The sequence below is a fragment of the Emydura macquarii genome, unplaced genomic scaffold, assembly GCF_026122565.2.
Source record: "Emydura macquarii macquarii isolate MOO-44397 ecotype Brisbane River unplaced genomic scaffold, CSIRO-AGI_Emac_v2 contig_2199, whole genome shotgun sequence".
In the NCBI taxonomy this organism is placed as follows: domain Eukaryota; kingdom Metazoa; phylum Chordata; order Testudines; family Chelidae; genus Emydura; species Emydura macquarii.
In genome coordinates this window covers 3,260,526-3,276,858 of record NW_027132336.1, presented here as the reverse complement: position 1 = coordinate 3,276,858, position 16,333 = coordinate 3,260,526, and the positions used below count along the sequence as shown (strand labels likewise).

Here is a 16,333-nt window from a genome sequence, read left to right as displayed (position 1 = left end):
CTAGATCATCATATTGTAAACTTTGTAATGCAGTCTTCCACTTGGCTAAGGTCCAACCTGTGTGTGTAGCCTGCAGTATGATGGCAGGTAGAGCCTTGAACCTCCATCCATGTGGACTTAATTTCTCAGTGAAATTATGACTGATTTTCCTTCCTTTCAAAGGAGTCCAGCTCTTTGGAGAGGTTCAAGAACAAGCATTAAAGCCTTTTTGCCCCACCAGGGGATGAGACACCATACCGAGATCAAGATGGAGAGACTGTGGTCAGTACAGAAAAGTCCCTCAACCCCCAATGTAGCGATCCTAAAGAAAAACTTGCCTGATATTTTCTGTAGGCAGTGCAGAACCTGATCAACTGAACTAGGGATGTAAGACTTCATTAGAAGTTTTATCAGTTTTGTTCTCCCCAGACCTATGGAACCTACCAGAAGGCCCACTTGTTTTCAGGATAGGTGGGCTAAAATTTAAATGTTGTTAGTAATGTGTAGGAACTAAAATCTTTTAAATCATTTATCATCCAAAGCAAGGGAGTATGTTGCTTCATCGCACACCTCAGGAAAGCTTTTCTGGAGTGGAGAGGCTATAATTTATGTACAGATGAGTGTTTTCCCTTATGTTTTCTTTGATCAGTGCCTTCCGGACTAGAAATGCTCGATAGTTAGGTCTGACTTGGAATACAGAACTGTTACCAAAGTTTTGAGATGTATAAAATAAGATGACTCTGTCTGTCCCTTTTATTACTGATTACTCAAAGCCATAGTGCAGGGGATTCACTGGTGTGACAGCCAGAATGTCTTTGTTTAATTTTGCTGAATGTGGGGTCTGATGACAGAAGACAGACACTGGATTTTGTTCCATAAATGAGACACTTGCTGAATTGATTATTAGGATGGATCTCTCTTAGAGGGTCTGCTGTTCAGCTGTCAAAACTGAATTACTATAATCATAGATGTTAACTTTCTGTTTAGAAGTATCCTGAGGTTGGAAATAGGTACATGGTTGATAGTCCAGAGCAGAAACATGATGCACATTAAATATGCTAGTCAGATGAGGAGTAAGTAGATTCTTGCCTGCTTCAAGAAGACCATTTCTGAGTAACCATACTGAGAGAGGATAACTCTTTCAGTTTTAGTTAAAGCTTGTGGGTAAAAGCAGAACTTTACCAGGAGAGAGGTATCTTCTGCTAGACATGATAAAGAAGAACCTAACATTGATTGGGGTAGCACATTTGTTCCATATCAAAACCCTTGGAGAAGTCTGGCTAAGATGATAAACTGTATGTCTATTGAGATAAAAACTGAACTGTGAATTTGTGCAAGGCCTTTCAACAAGGTAGTACCTTCTTCTGATATTTTTTTCCTTTCCTATCACCTGACTATTCAGAAAGATGAGAAAAGAAGCTAGAGTGACTTTCAAAAGTCAATAAAGGTCCTGGTTCATAGATCAGTGGCAAAATAATATATTTTATGATTGGTGGTATTAAACTGGCTAAGTGCTAAGCTGGATAACCCATCGTCTGGGCTGGTGGGTTTAAAGGGTTACTAGCTAAGAAATTTTCTTTCTGGAATCTGAAGAGTTCTTTAGAAATATGTTAGATTTATAGAAAATTTAAATATTTTTAATAGGAAAATGAACACTTGAAGAAATTTCAGGTGACTTGGGAATTGCACAATAAACATCTATTTGAAAATCTGGTATTTTCTGAGCCACTTCTGCAGAACAGCTTGCCAACGCTGATGTCACAGCTAAGGTAAAGTGTCTTTAAATATATATTCTCATACACTCTGAAGTAAGGAGAATAATAGATTTCAGAGTATCTGTAACAAAATAGTTGAAATTTTTGTCCTTTCTCCTTCAGTCAAGTTTTTCACTTTCCACTTAATTTAAAAGAAAAAACTAATGGTAAAACTATGACTTCTTCTTTTAAAGGATTATATTCTCGTGATTTTTTTCACTAGTCAAAAAACCACTGAAATACCTCTTTGCATTCCTCACAAGCTACTTTAAGATGAGGTGTGATGAAAACATCTGTTCAGTCGGTGCACTAACATGTAAATTGGATTTGCTTTTCATTACTGCATGTTTATTTAGAATCTTTAGATGGTCAACTACTGTAGGTACACTGAAAAACGGAAACCTCACAAATGTATTGCTCAGTCCTGCAAAAGGTCACCACTGAGGGTATTGAATACTATCATGGTTGTATCTGAGTGACTTCACAGTATTTCCCTGGTGATAAGTGTTAGCAGAATTAGGCTCGCATAAACAATCCTCAGATGATGATCTCCTTAGCAGTGCCCTTACTCTGTCACATACATGCCATACTAGAACAATTACTAATCATTTGCCACTACCCCAAACACACACCCTGAAAACATAAAACAAATTAACAGTCATAACATATTAATATTAAACAAAAGCAATCAAATGGACAAAAACCCTATTAAACACAGGTTTTTAAAACACTGCTTTTGCTGCTCTGAGTTTTGCTTTCATAGAGGGCTTTTAAAAATGAGTTATTTTCTTAGTCTGTGCACCTGCTGTTTGCTTGTGCAATTGGTGATGTTCTATAGGACTATATGGTTGAGTAATAAAGTTTTGTTAGATTTGTAAAAAGATCATGTGTTTTGACCCAAATATGCTAGGAATATTTACTGCCTGTTTTGGATCTCATACAGTTGAAAGATTAAACTCTCTCTTTAGTAACTATTGCCCTACATTTGTCTTAGAACAAATACATTTGTTCTAAATGTGTATATGCTAAGTATTACTATACTATAACTCCTGGTTTGATATTGATAAATACTGAAGTATTGCCAACCAAATTTTTTTTTAAGAAAATCATGAGTTGGCCTTCAGAAATGGAGATTTTGAAAAAAGACATTTTGGGAGTTTTATTTGACTTTGGTTTCTGAGCCTCTAGGGCTCAGTGGGGTTACATTTTCATATTCTTTTCTATAGTCATGAAGGCTAGAAACTTGCTATTTCATGTAGGAAGAGTGAGATTCTCCAGAATTCCCGTTACTTCAGGAGCAAGGGCATTAAGGGAAAAAAAACAATAACAGGAGTGCATGAGAATTGGCAACACTTTTGGTAGAGTTTTAAGCCCTATTGAAAATCTGTTCATAAAGCATTCCATATAGATAGCCTCTCTTCTTCGAGTAGTGTCCGTATGGGTGTTCCACTGTAGGTGTCTTTGCATCCCTACGTTGCTGATCAGAAAACTTTGATCACAGTATCCATTGGGCCCGCACATGCACTGTCTCTCCTCGTGCTGCACCACGAGGCTAGCCTGTGTGTACAGGCTAACCATCCTCAGTTCCTTCTCAACCACCCTCGGCTAGAGACGGAGCCTTTAGCTATCTGTTAGTGGATTGTTAAATCTCCTTTTCATTTGCTAATCTTTAGCTTTAGAAACCTTTTATCTTTCTTCTGACTCTCTTTATTTGGCCGTGCCTTTAAAAAAAAATCAAAAAAAAAAAAAAAAAAGAGAGAAAGAAAAGACTGTGTTCTTGTGTTGACTCTGGGTGGGCAGGTCTCTCTAGACAAGGTTGTGCCTGGCTCTCTGGCCGTCTAGAGGTGTCGCGCTTGCAGCAAAGCGATCCCAGTCTCAGACAAGCATTCTCAGTGTATTCGCTGCCCCAGTGAGGGCTACATCCATCAAAAGTATTCCCTCTGCTAGCAGCTCCAACTGAGATCCACGTGGACAGAGAGCTCTGCCAGAGTCTTTATGGAGGTGGTTTTCCAACCCCAACCCTCCAGCAAGTGTAAGTCTTCCCCTCAACCTTTGACTTTGAAGGACAGTGGGTTGAAGAAATGGTCCAGGGACTCCTCTCATAAGTCAAAAAAGAGAGCCGGAAGTCCACTAAGTGGGAATAACCGAAAGCGATCACCAACTTGCCCAGTATCCTCAGCATCGCTGGCACTGAAATCTTCCGGCACCCATGCTTCATGGCAACCATCCGTGTCCAGTACCATTGATAGGCCCACTGACCCTTTGGTATGGAAAGATAAGGGCAAATGCCCAAACATGCTTCCAGTACACAAACAGGTGTCAGTACAGTTAGTGGCATCGGCTTATCTGGCACCAGAGAGATTGGTATGAGGAAGGTCTCCATCCCCCCTGGCACCACCACAGATGCCGGGGCGTTCAGTACTGTTTGAATTCCATCAGGCTGGGGATCTGGCTATGCTGGAATCACCTGACTCTCCGCCCCTATATACTGAGATCATGGCATCGAGCCAACTAAGGGTATTTCTCCACAATCATGCCATGTTCCTCTGTTATCAAGTGAGGGATCGGACCATGAGCTGGAAGGAATTTTTCAGTATTCTTTCCAAGCTCCATATGGGAACCAATATCAATGGGGTTTGGGAATGTACCACCATGTTGGTATGGCTACCTGTGGGCACATCCACCAGGCCCTATGGCACTGCAGTGGCCATACTGGGATGCCAGGGTGGTGCACTGACAGTCTGCCTCAGGGGTACAGAGCATCACCTGAAAACCTTCCAGGCATGCTTCCTCCACCACAGCATTGTGGGCCTCAGAACCTCAAGAAGTGGAGGAACAGGAAGTAGACACACAAGGGGAGGTAACACCCAAGGCCATATCCTCTTCTTTGCCGGACAAAACGGTCATGCCATCACCTCTTTCCATGGCGGACGACTTCCACTTGTTCCAAGAGCTGGCAAAAAATGTGGAGGAGGTTAAAGATAGACACCCACCAGCTCATCAATATCCTCCATGCTTCATCTGCTTCCACAATCACCTTCCCAATTAATGAGGCCATCCTGGATCTTGCTAAGATGGTGTGGCAAACCCCATGTAATTACAATAAGTTACATGACTTTATCAATAAACTGTCAGAGAGCTCCTGGCCTCCTTCAAGACCGTCATCCAGGAAGGGTAACTGGTGGCAAAAATATCTTTGGAATTGGCCTTCACTGCTGCCGACACGGCTGCCAGAACCATCTCTATGGCTGGGGTGATGAGACAGGTGTCATGGCTTCACCTCTTGGGATTCCCAAAGGAGGTGCAGACCACAGTGGAGGACTTCACCTTCAAGGATGTGAAGCCTTCACTGAGAAGACAGATGCCTCTCTCCACTCCTTGAAGGATTCCAGGGGCACACTCAGGTCACTTGGAATCTACTCACCAGGGCAAAAGGGATGTTTTTAGCCTCCCAATACCAACAAAGGCCTTACCTGTTCCAATTCCCGTCACAACGGTACTATGAGCCTCAGAGGAAAAAGGGAAATGTTCAAAACAGGAGCTTTCTGGCTCCCAATCCTCAATCCAAACACCTGTCCCTAAGTACCAATTTGATGGGTAGGCCTAGGTGCCGCGAGACCTCTCCCCATTACTACCTTTGCCCGTGCGCCCATTTTGCCACCATTTGGCAGCATTCTGCAGTGCCTGGGAGCACATAGCAATGGACAGATGGGTCCTAGAGAGTGTCAGATCCAGATACTCCATCTACTTCATCTCCCTACTGCCTCTGCAACACCCTTCCTTGTCCCTCTTCAGGGACCCTTCTCACAAGAGTCTACTACAGCAGGAGATAGATCGCCTCCTGCAATTAAGAGCCATAGAACCAGTACCTCAATATCTACAAGGCAAGGGGTTCTGCTCTCCATTACTTCCTTATATCCAAAAGTAAGAGAGGTTGGAGACTGTTCTGAACCTCAGAGCTCCCAACAAGTTTGTCAAAGCTCAGAAGTTCAAGATGGTCACCTTATCTATGATCATTCCAACATTAGGATAGGGAGACTGGTTTTTGGCCCTCAACCTACAAAACACCTACTTCCACATTTAAATATTACTAGCTCACAGGCATTTTCTCAGGTTCACTCTGGGATAAAACCACTACCAATACAGAGTCCTCCCCTTTGGACTTTAGTTGGGTCCAAGTGTATTTTCCAAAGTTCTCTCAGTGGTGGCTGCCCATCTATGATCACAAAGGATAATGATCTACCCGTATCTGGACGATTGTCTCCTCAGAGTCTGATCGCTTCAGGAGGCTTGTTGAGGCACTAAGGACACGATATGCTGGTTCACAGAACTGGACCTACAGATCAGTTACCAGAAGTCAATCCTCACATCAGTGCAACACCTAGAATTCATAGGAGCCAACCTAGATGCACTACAGGCAAAAGCCTTCCTACCTCAAGACAGGTTTCTGTCCCTGTCTCACTTTTAGACCCTACTCAATGCAGCCCTCAAGTGCCAGCCAGAATCTGACTCCAAACTCCTGGGACACATGGCAGCAAGCATGGCAGTGATTCCGCACCCCGGACTCCACGTGCAATATCTACAACTGTGGTTCAGTTGGGTTTACAAACCAAACAGACACAGTCTGAACAAACCCCTTTCACTGCGCACCAGGATCAAGAACTCCATGGACTGTTAGAAGAACCCAGCCAATGCATGCAAAGGGATCTCCTTTTCACAGGCGCTACCTTCGTTGCTCCTTACCACCAACGCATCCCTTGTGGCAAATGGTTGCTTGTGGAGATATCCCTGCACATCAGTCTCCTCAAATTGAGCAGTCAGGAATGCTTCTTCACATTGATAGCAGGGTCACATACGAAAACCCTAACAGACAATATAGCCTGCATGTATTATATCAACTGTCAGGGAGAGGCCAGATCACCCTCCCTATTCACGGAGGTGATGAAACTATTGAACTGGTGCATCTCTCATGGATAGCACCATGTCCACGGCTTACCTCTTGGGGAAAACTCTATAGCGGACAACCTCAGTTGCAAATTCCCCCATAACCATGAGTGGGAGATGCACCCATCAGTACTTCATGACTTGTTCATGTGGTGGGGAACACCGTCCACAGATTTGTTCACCAATTTACCAGAACAAGAAATGTCCACAATATATTTGTTCTAGGGTGGGAATTGGACAGCACTCCCTGGGTGATATTCTCCTTCTCCCACAGGACAAGGATCTTTTCGCCTTCCCTCCATTTCCTCTTCTGTGGAAGGTCCTGCTAAAGACAAAGGGTTACAGCTTAAGTAATTTTGATTGCACCCACGTGGCCGAGACAGACCTGGTACCCTAACCTGATGCACTTGGGATGTGCCCACCAATCTCCCAGCCACTTCGCACCTTCTCTCTCAGGACAAAGAGCATACTATACATCCCAACTTGGTGATCTTCCGCCTCAAAGCATGGCTCCAGCACCTAGAAAGCTCACGCTAAAAGAAAGTACAAGAGGTTCTACTACCCAGTAGAAAATCCTCCACATGATGCACTTACCTGGAGAAATGGTTCAGGTTCCAGATTTGGTGCACATCACAACTAATCTCTCCAGTGTCAGTAACTCTACCACATTTTGTGCAATAACTCTTTTTTTTTTTTTTTTTTTTTTTTTTTTTTTTTAAAAAAAAAAGGGTCATAACATATCCCTGGAGCTCTCTCAGGGTCCACCTAGCAGCTGTTACAGCATTTTACTAACCTGTAGAGGGGTACTCCATGCTATCGGACCCAACTACTAAAAGGTTACTTAAAGGAACAAACAAACCTTTTCCCTCAACCTCGATTTTCTACCCCCTCATGGGACCTAAACCTAGTGTTAAAAGGGCTGACTAGGCCCCACTTCGAACCTATGGCCACCTGTTTGCTAGCATAGCTATCGATGAAAACAGTTTTTCTAATTGCAAGTACCTCAGCTAGAAGAATAGGGGAAATAGCAGCTCTGATGGCACATCCCCCATAATGTTCTTCCCAGTTAAGGTTACACTCAGACCACATCTATGGTTCATCTCTAAAGAAACCTCCTCATTTCACATGAATCAATCTATTCACTGTCTTGTCTGCTACCCCAAGCCTCACCAAGACAATAGGGAAGCCATACTGCATATCCTAGAGGTTAGGAGAGCCCTTGAGTTCTACCTTGATAGAATAAAGGCCTTCAGGAAGGCCCCTAGACTATTCCTCTTTATGGCAAAAAGGTATTCTGGGTCAGCGATACCAGCCCAAAGACTTTCCAAGTGGGTCTCGAATTGCATCAGACAGTGCTACCAAATTTGTAACGTGACCTCAATCTGTACACATCCCACAAGATTGATCTCCTCATCTGTTGCCTTCTTTAAGAATGTCCCCATCTCAGAGATCTGCAGAGCAGCAACATAAGCATCAGTTCACACCTTCATAGAACATTATGCGATCACCAGGGGGGACTCTGCTTCTGATGCCATCTTTGGTTCCACAGCACTATCATCTGTGACTACCCCAACTCAGAAGTCCCAGCCCTCCAAGGGGGGTACTGCTTGGGAGTCACCTACAGTGGAGCACCTATAAGGACACTACTCGAAGAAGAAGAAAAAGTTACTCACCTTGTGCAGTAACGATGGTTCTTGGAGATGTGTGTCCCTATGGGTGCTCCACTACCTGCCCTTCTCCCCTCTACTTCAGAGTTCTCGCTTATGACTGCGATAGAGAAGGAACTGAGGATGGTTAGCCTGCGCATGCTGGCTAGCCTCGTGAGGCAGCATGAGGAGAGACAGCACATGTGCGGGCCCAACAGACACTGCTACCGACGTTCTCCGATCAGCAGCACAGGGACACAGACACACCTACAATGGAGCACCTGTGGGGACACATATCTCGAAGAACCATCGTTACTGCACAAGGTGAGTAACTTCTTCTTCTTGATGTGTTTTTACACACCACCAGGTATGACTCTTCATGATTTTTGGTATGTAGAAATTATCTTCATAAAAAGGCTGTAGCTGAGGTTTCTGTAAAAATAGACAACTTGAGAGCTGGAGTGAAGTGAAGTTAGTAGCCTTGGTTTAATACAGGGCAATAGTTGTCTGCCATTCACTTTGTTAATTATTTTAGATTCCCCATGTGAGACTGAGAAATTTCTTAATATTGTTGCCAGATGGTAGGCAGTATTATATAGCAGTTAAAACAGAAGACTAGATATGAAATCCTGGCCCCATAAAAGTCGATGGCAAAACTCCATGAACTTCACTGTGACCAGGATTTCATCCTAGGAGTGGAGATGCTTGGTTCTGATACTAACTTTCTGTGAAGCTCTGGACAAGTCACCTAACCCCTTTGCCTTAGTTTACCCATTGGTAAAATGGTGATAACACTTGACTGAGATGCATGGCTGCCATGAGTCTTGGTTTATGTTGGAAGAACTCTAAGACCTTTGCAGTGAAATGCACACTAGAATGTGTAACATACTAAAATCTCTACCTTTCTTGGTTCTGAGGTCAAGGTTCAGGATGTTGACTTGGTAGTTTGAGGATGCTTGCAATGATGTTGTATAACAGACTTTAAAGGAATAAGCAATATAAAACTGCTGATTCCACAGTAGTAGGGGAGCAGGAAAGCCTCTGTCTCCCATTCCTGGAACTTCCCCTCCGAGGGAGAAGTGTCAGCAGACAAACATTCAACCTACCAATCTTAGAACAAATGCTGCCTCTAATGGGTAAGGAGTGAGTTACCATGTGCAACCAAGTTATGCAATAGCTTGATTTCATGTCTGTTTCCCCAGGTGGAGGCCCAACAGCCCCAGCTAATAAGTAATTATAGTATCATCCTTAATCATCATTGTGCTGATTAATGCTTCACCAGACCTGGTTTTGACTTTGCTATCCAGCTCTTTGGTAGATGGTCATCTATACTTAACACATACGAGGTTCAGGAAGACAGGTATATCAAGCAGTAAAGTTGGGTGAATAAGTATGGCTCAATTGCGATAACCCCAGGTTTGCTGTGGAAATGTTACACTTCTTACATACTCACAACTATTGCTTATGGTGGCTATAGAACATCAAGAGTGAGCTATTGTCAGACATTTATGCTTAAAAAGACGGCTAAACATGTTTTGGGGAACTAGTGGCCAAATAGCTTCTTTGTCAGTTACTGTAGTTACATTCATCACCTGAAGCCTTTTTGGATCCTAAAACTATTTAAAGTGGTGGTGTATATCAGAAAGGTTAGTGAACACAAATGAGTCATTTTGATTATTAGATGGATGCCTCTAGTTCATACTCTAATAATTGCTATTTAAACTTTTAGGCTTGGAACAACACATGATTCCTGTAGTGAAGATATGTATAGTACCTTGCTACAAAGGTATCATCAATTGGAACAGGAGATGGGTCAAGTTGCTGAAGCATGGCTTGAATGCCAGAAAAAAATAGATGATTATGTAGATGAACAGGTAAGGAGCACATAAGTTATTACCTGCCTTGCAGTAAATGTAAAACATACAAAGGTATATACTACATAAGTGTTAATTCTTACATGTATTCCAGAAATCCTGACCTTTCATCAAGGTGGTGTAATAACTATGGAATACAGGTGCTGATTAAATGAATTATTACTTAGTCTGAATTCCTATAGCATACACAAGACACATCAGTGTATTTTAACTAGTACTACTTTTGTATAAGAAACAATTGTCTTTATAAATTACTTTTGTCAATTTTGTTCATTTAAAATCTTAACCACATGTTTTATATGTATTGTCAGTAAAGTTACTCATTTCTGCTTAGTTAACATGCACTACAATCCACTGTGGGATGTTGCAAGAAAGTCTATTAGGAGTGCTTTTGTTAATGGCTTGCATAAAATCATGAGGATACCATCAAAGTATCTGAAGAAAATCATTGTTGCCAAACTCTGTCACCTGCTATAGTCTGCATGCTCTAATCATAATTATACTAAAAGTGAAAAATCACCATTTTGTTAAAGAAAAACAGGCACAGCAAATAATGAACATTTGCTAGTGTTTTTCAGAACAAGACGGAATTAACTGTCATCACAGTAGTCACCTATCTTATTTTACCTTATTTGAATTCCCTTGTAATATTCATGTACTAACAATGAATACAAATGGTAAAGCCTGTGTTGCATCTTTGATTTATAAACTATAATTATAGGCATCAGAAGAGAAATTCTTGAGGTGGGACAGTAAAACCCATTTTGGAATATGTAAATGGTAGTGTCTCCTCTAAACTTTACAGTCTTTCTGGGCCTTGGGAGGTATAGGTCTTTGCATGCTCAGTTTGTAAACAGGAAATAAGCACACATTATAGGAGTCGTCATCTGATGTAAAGTGTTTAGCATGTGTCTGAGTACAGGCTTCGACCAGTCTCCTGCAATTAGACACAGGAGAAAATGCTAGAGAGATGCATCGCAGTTTTGGGAGCTGTACATTAGATTTGTGCAATGAAAATGGGAAGCATTTTGGACATCTGATTTTTTTTTGGGGAGGACCAGCAATAGATGATCCTTATAGGAAAGAATGGATTTTTTTCTTCTTTAAAAGAGCAATTTAAAAACAAGCCATTGCTTGCTTCTAATGGCCCTTCCATTGGGAACATGAGTGAATGTTGAAAAGAGGTGAACTGGGCCATCCTCTCTGAAGAAATCATTACACTGGCATCACTGGCAGAGAAAAAGACCCTTCGCTAATACAAGAGGCTGTATAAATGGAGCCAGAACCAGAAGAGAACTCCAGAAAGTGAAAACAAGCACTTTCTTATGGTAAAATGAGCTCTCTTTAAAAATAAACAAATAAAAAGCTGCTATTGGGCAGAAACTATGCTATTCTTTTATAGTTTCTAAATACAGGGAGTGTTCAGAGTCCCACATGTAAGAAATATCTGAGGGGAGGTGGATCACTGGGATGGACTCCATGGATCTTCTGGCAGGGCAGAAGAAATTGTGCCAATAAGGACAATATTCCTGTTTTGGAAGGTGCACAAGAATCTCACAAAAGTAAATTTTGCTATTCTGCAACTAGACTTTGCACCCTTGTCATCTAGGATGTGTTGGAGAGAATAGGAAGAAATAAAGTTTATAGATTAGGCAATGGAAACAGTTGCCATGTAGTACATATACAATGTATTTTAAAGTAGCACTAGGAAAAATAAGAAAGAAATGTGTGTTGTTTTTGAGATATTAAACTGAACCAGCATATATAAAATCTACATTGGAGCAACAAATACTACCTGCTGTTAAGGCCTTATAGAATTTGTAGGTATTAGAAAAAGCTCTGCAAACTCCTTATTGTCCAATATCTTTATGAATAAAAACCTTGACAGATGTACTCATTATACAAGCAAAGTACAACAGAGGTAAAGATTCACAAGTTTGATTTTATATTCTCTAAGTAGTTAAAAAACCAACAGATGTCATGTAAATAAAAGAAGGTAGGGGAGACAGTGATTAAAGTAGGAGACACTTTTTTTTTTTTTTTTTGGGACAGATACCCAAGAGAACAAGTTCTTCTTTGAGTGCTTGCTCATGTCCATTCTGAATTAGGTGTGTGTCACATGCATCGGTGCCAGAAATTTTTCCCCAGTGGTATCAGTAGGGCTGGCTCTAGAGCACTCTGAAGTGGCACGCATATGCGCTCCTATATAGAGTGCTGCCGGCCCCCCTCCCTTCCATTTCCTTCTTACCGCTGGTGACGGTACTGTGACTCTCTCTTGCTCTTGCAAGTATTCGCAGTCCTAATAGTTTGCTTGTTTAATCTAGTGTACATACTTGTCATTGTTTGTTTATTGTTAGTTTAGTGTATTTTAACCCAGGGTAGGGGCATGCCCCGATCCTCAGGGTTTAAACTCTGTGCTTCTTGTAAGAAGCCGATGCCTTTGTGACCGCACCAAAGCAGCTTGAAGTGGTTAGTAGCAACTCGTGTGCGGGGAAAAGTGCAAGATCTGCAAAGGTTTTCGCCCCAAGACGAAAAAAGACAGAGACATTAGGCTCAAAGCCATCCTGATGGAATCTGCAATCTAGACCAGCATCAGAACCGAGGTCACACTTGGCATGGAGTACTATGGTGTCAATGAGCAGCGCACCCTCAGAGCTGGCGTCCACCCGGCACTGCTCAACGTCTCCAGTGCCGAAGAAGCATTCAAAGAAGGGCCACGCCGAAAGGGGACGCTCACGAGTGATGAAGCCGGCTAAGAAGGGCATGGGGATGTCAGTGAGACCAGTGTCAGGTCACTTGTCCCCATTGTCATCGAGAAGATCTCTGCCCCATGGGTGTTGAGTCCAGTGCCCACACTGCTGCTGACCCCAGGAAGCTGCAGAGGATTTCGACACCTGGTGGTCTCCATCATGCCTGAGGCATTCCAGGCGATGAAGGACTGCCTTGCTGCTCCAGTGCCGCCTACACCTAAGGAAGGGAGGCTTGCACACCGTGAGCTAACTGCCCCTTTTGGGGTTTTGTCAAGGGGGAAAGCCAGCACTGGACCCGCCACAGCGCTCCCCTTCACCAGGGTGCTGCTCACCGGACTGTAAGCAGTCACTGGGTCCATGGTACCAGTCCCCGGAACTGCATTATGAGAGGTCAGGATTCTACCTCCGGTTCCTGGACTACAAGCACTGATCACTGGAGCATCGGCACTGATCCCCAGAGTGCCATTGTTCTCCGAGGCCATGGCACCGATCCAAGGATTCCCAAGGCAGATCCCTGGAGCCTCAGCACCACTCGCCAATTCCTTACAGAAAGCCTAAGGACAAAACGCGGTCACTGGACACCTAGCACGTGGGCTCCCAGGACCACACCCCAAAGCTGGAGTATCAGTATTCAAGAGCAAGTGCAGAGAGATAAGCGATGTTGGCCCCTTCATGGTCACCCAGGGGCACTTCCTCAGACTCTGAAGGGGAAGACATAGTTCCTCCAAAGGGACAGACTTCCAGCCAGCTGGCAGGGTTCCCCATGCTACCCAGATGGGAGTTTGGCCTCAGAAATAGTGGCCCGCTCCTTGGCACTTTTGGAACTCGGGAGGGTTTCCACAAACCACAGTGCTGCAAACCTGTTCAATCGCAGGAACCTTGGCACCGTGTTCTTCAGTAGCCCTGGGGATGGCACTGGATTTAGATGTTGACTCAGGACAGAAGGGGGCACCCTCAGACAGCCTATCAGAGGCTTCCCCTAAGTACCAGTCTCCTCTTCCTCCTCACCAGACGAGACAGTAGTTGGGCCCTCATTGTTGGCCCCACTAGACGACTTCAGGGCCCACTAGGATCTGCTAAAGTGAGTGATGAGCAACTTAGGGCTCAAGATAGAGGAGCTCAAAGAACTGGTTGATGAACTCTTTGGCGTCCTGGTATCCACAGCCCCATCTAGGGTGGCTCTCCCCGTACATGATGGGGTAATAAAACTGGCCAAGGCACTTTGACAGACACCAGTCTCACTGGCCCCCACTTCCAAACGGGCAGAGAAAAAGTATTATGTGCCGGCCAAGGGTTTCAAGTACCTCTACACCCACCCCTTCCCAGGATCGCTAGTGGTTGCGGCTGCCAATGAGCATAACAGACAGGGCCAAATGAGTTATATGCCAAAAAAATAGAGGCCAAGAAACTGGATCTCTTTGGCCGTAAGGTTTATTAAACGGCAAGCCTACAACTAAGGGTATCCAACCAGCAGGCATTGTTGGGGTGATACCACTTTAACATCTGACAGTCATTTGAAAATTTCACAGACTCCCTGCCTCAGACCTCCAGACAGGAGTTCAAGGCAATCCTGGGGAAAGGGAGAATGGTGGCCAGAGCCTCCCTTCAAGCAGTGTCAGAGGTTGCAGATTCTACTGCCAGGTCTATGATCTCCACGGTATCTGAGGAGAGCATCCTGGCTCCAGTCATCTGGTCTCTTAACAGAGATCCAGCAGTCTATCCAGGACCTCCCCTTTGATGGTGCAGCCCTGTTTGCTGACCAAATGGACTCAAGGCTGCATGGGCTGAAGGATTCAAGGGCCATATTGCGCTCCCTAGGTCTGTATACCCCTTCTTCGGCCAGAAGACCTCTCGGGCCATACCAACCACAACGGTTTGGAGGACATCATCGGGGAGAACCCTATAGGAAGAAGAACAAGGAGCTAAATGCCACCAGGGCCACTTGCCAGCCCCTGCCCTCCCAATCAGGCTCGAGCCATCACCCCTTGGGAGGAAAAACGAAGCTTTTGAGGGTGCACCTGAGGGCAACCTACCAGCCATCATCAGAGATCCAGACTCTGGACGATTTTCCTCCCAATCTGGTCAGCTATAACGTCGAACCGATGGGTATTAAGTACGGTGGCTACTGGCTACATCCTGCAGCTTATTTCCCTTCCGTTCCACCACTAGCCTTCCTTGTCCTTCTTCAGGGACCCCCCACACAAGCAACTATTCATACAAGAGGTTCAGACCCTCTTGCAGGTGGGCGCAGGGGAAGATCCCCAATATATAAAATGGACAGGCTTCTATTCCCATTACTTTTTGATCCTTAGGGCAAAAGGAGGGCTAAGACCCATTTTGGATGTGCAAGACCTCACCAATATCTCAGGAAATTTGAAGTTCTGCATGGTCTCCCTATCTGCCATTATTCCCGCTCTGGATCCAGGTGACTGGACACCGCCCTTGACCTTCAAGATGCCTAATTTCATATTTCCATTTTCCCAGGGCACAGAAGATTTTTGTGCTTCACAGTAGGCAACCAGCACTTCCATTTTATGGTGCTTCCATTTGGCCTGTCCACAGCACCAAGCACATTCACCAAATGCATGAAAGGATGCCCGGTATCATCGCAGCGTATCTCGTCGTGGATCAGAACTTGCATCTGGGCCTGCTATGAAGAGGCAGGGACAGTGCCACCAGTATCCCTGTGAGCCCACTCTACGAGAGTGCAAGCATCTTCGGCGGCCTTCCTGACTCACGTGCTCATACAGGATATCTGCAGAGCCACTACATGGTCTTTGGTCCATACCTTCGCATCCCACTATACCATCATGCAGCAAGCTCGGGACAATAAGGGGTTTGGTAGAATGGTGTTGCAATCATCATGCCCATGAACTCCTACCGACATCCAGAGGTACTGCAGGTAAGTCACCTAATTCAGAATGGACGTGAGCAAGCACTTGAAGAAAGAATGGTTACTTAACTCGTAACCGTTCTTCGAGATGTGTTCCTCATGTCCATTCCACAACCCACCCTCCTTCCCCTCTGTCGGAGTTCTGGCAAGAAAGAACTGGAAGAGAGGGGGGCCAGCAGCGCCCTACATATGAGTGCCATGCAGAGGGCTCTAGAGCCAGCCCTATGGATACCACTGGGGAAAGTTTCCAGCGTCGGTGCATGTGGCACGTACACACACACCTAATTCAAAATGTCTCGAACAACAGTTATGAAGTAAGTAATGGTTCTTTTCTGACATCCTAAGTGTCACTACAGCAAAAATATCCATCACTTTCTGACTTACAGTGCTGCACTGGAAAGGTGGGATGTCAGAGCAGTTACTCTTCAGGAAAAAAATAACATAGGCTATCTCAAATATATCCAGGTCTCTCCCACAAGTGGACTTTAAGATG

General features: G+C 44.1%; 1 protein-coding gene across 2 annotated transcripts in view; it reads left to right on the top strand.

The window, feature by feature from the left end:
• FAM193A (family with sequence similarity 193 member A) overlaps positions 1–16,333 on the top strand; it is a 102,191-nt gene that overhangs the window by 49,933 nt on the left and 35,925 nt on the right. For both annotated transcript variants that reach the window (XM_067558927.1, XM_067558926.1), the window contains exons 7-8: positions 1,624–1,748; positions 10,053–10,197. In XM_067558927.1, the coding sequence (XP_067415028.1) occupies positions 1,624–1,748; positions 10,053–10,197 (270 nt within the window). The remainder of the gene's footprint in view (positions 1–1,623; positions 1,749–10,052; positions 10,198–16,333) is intronic.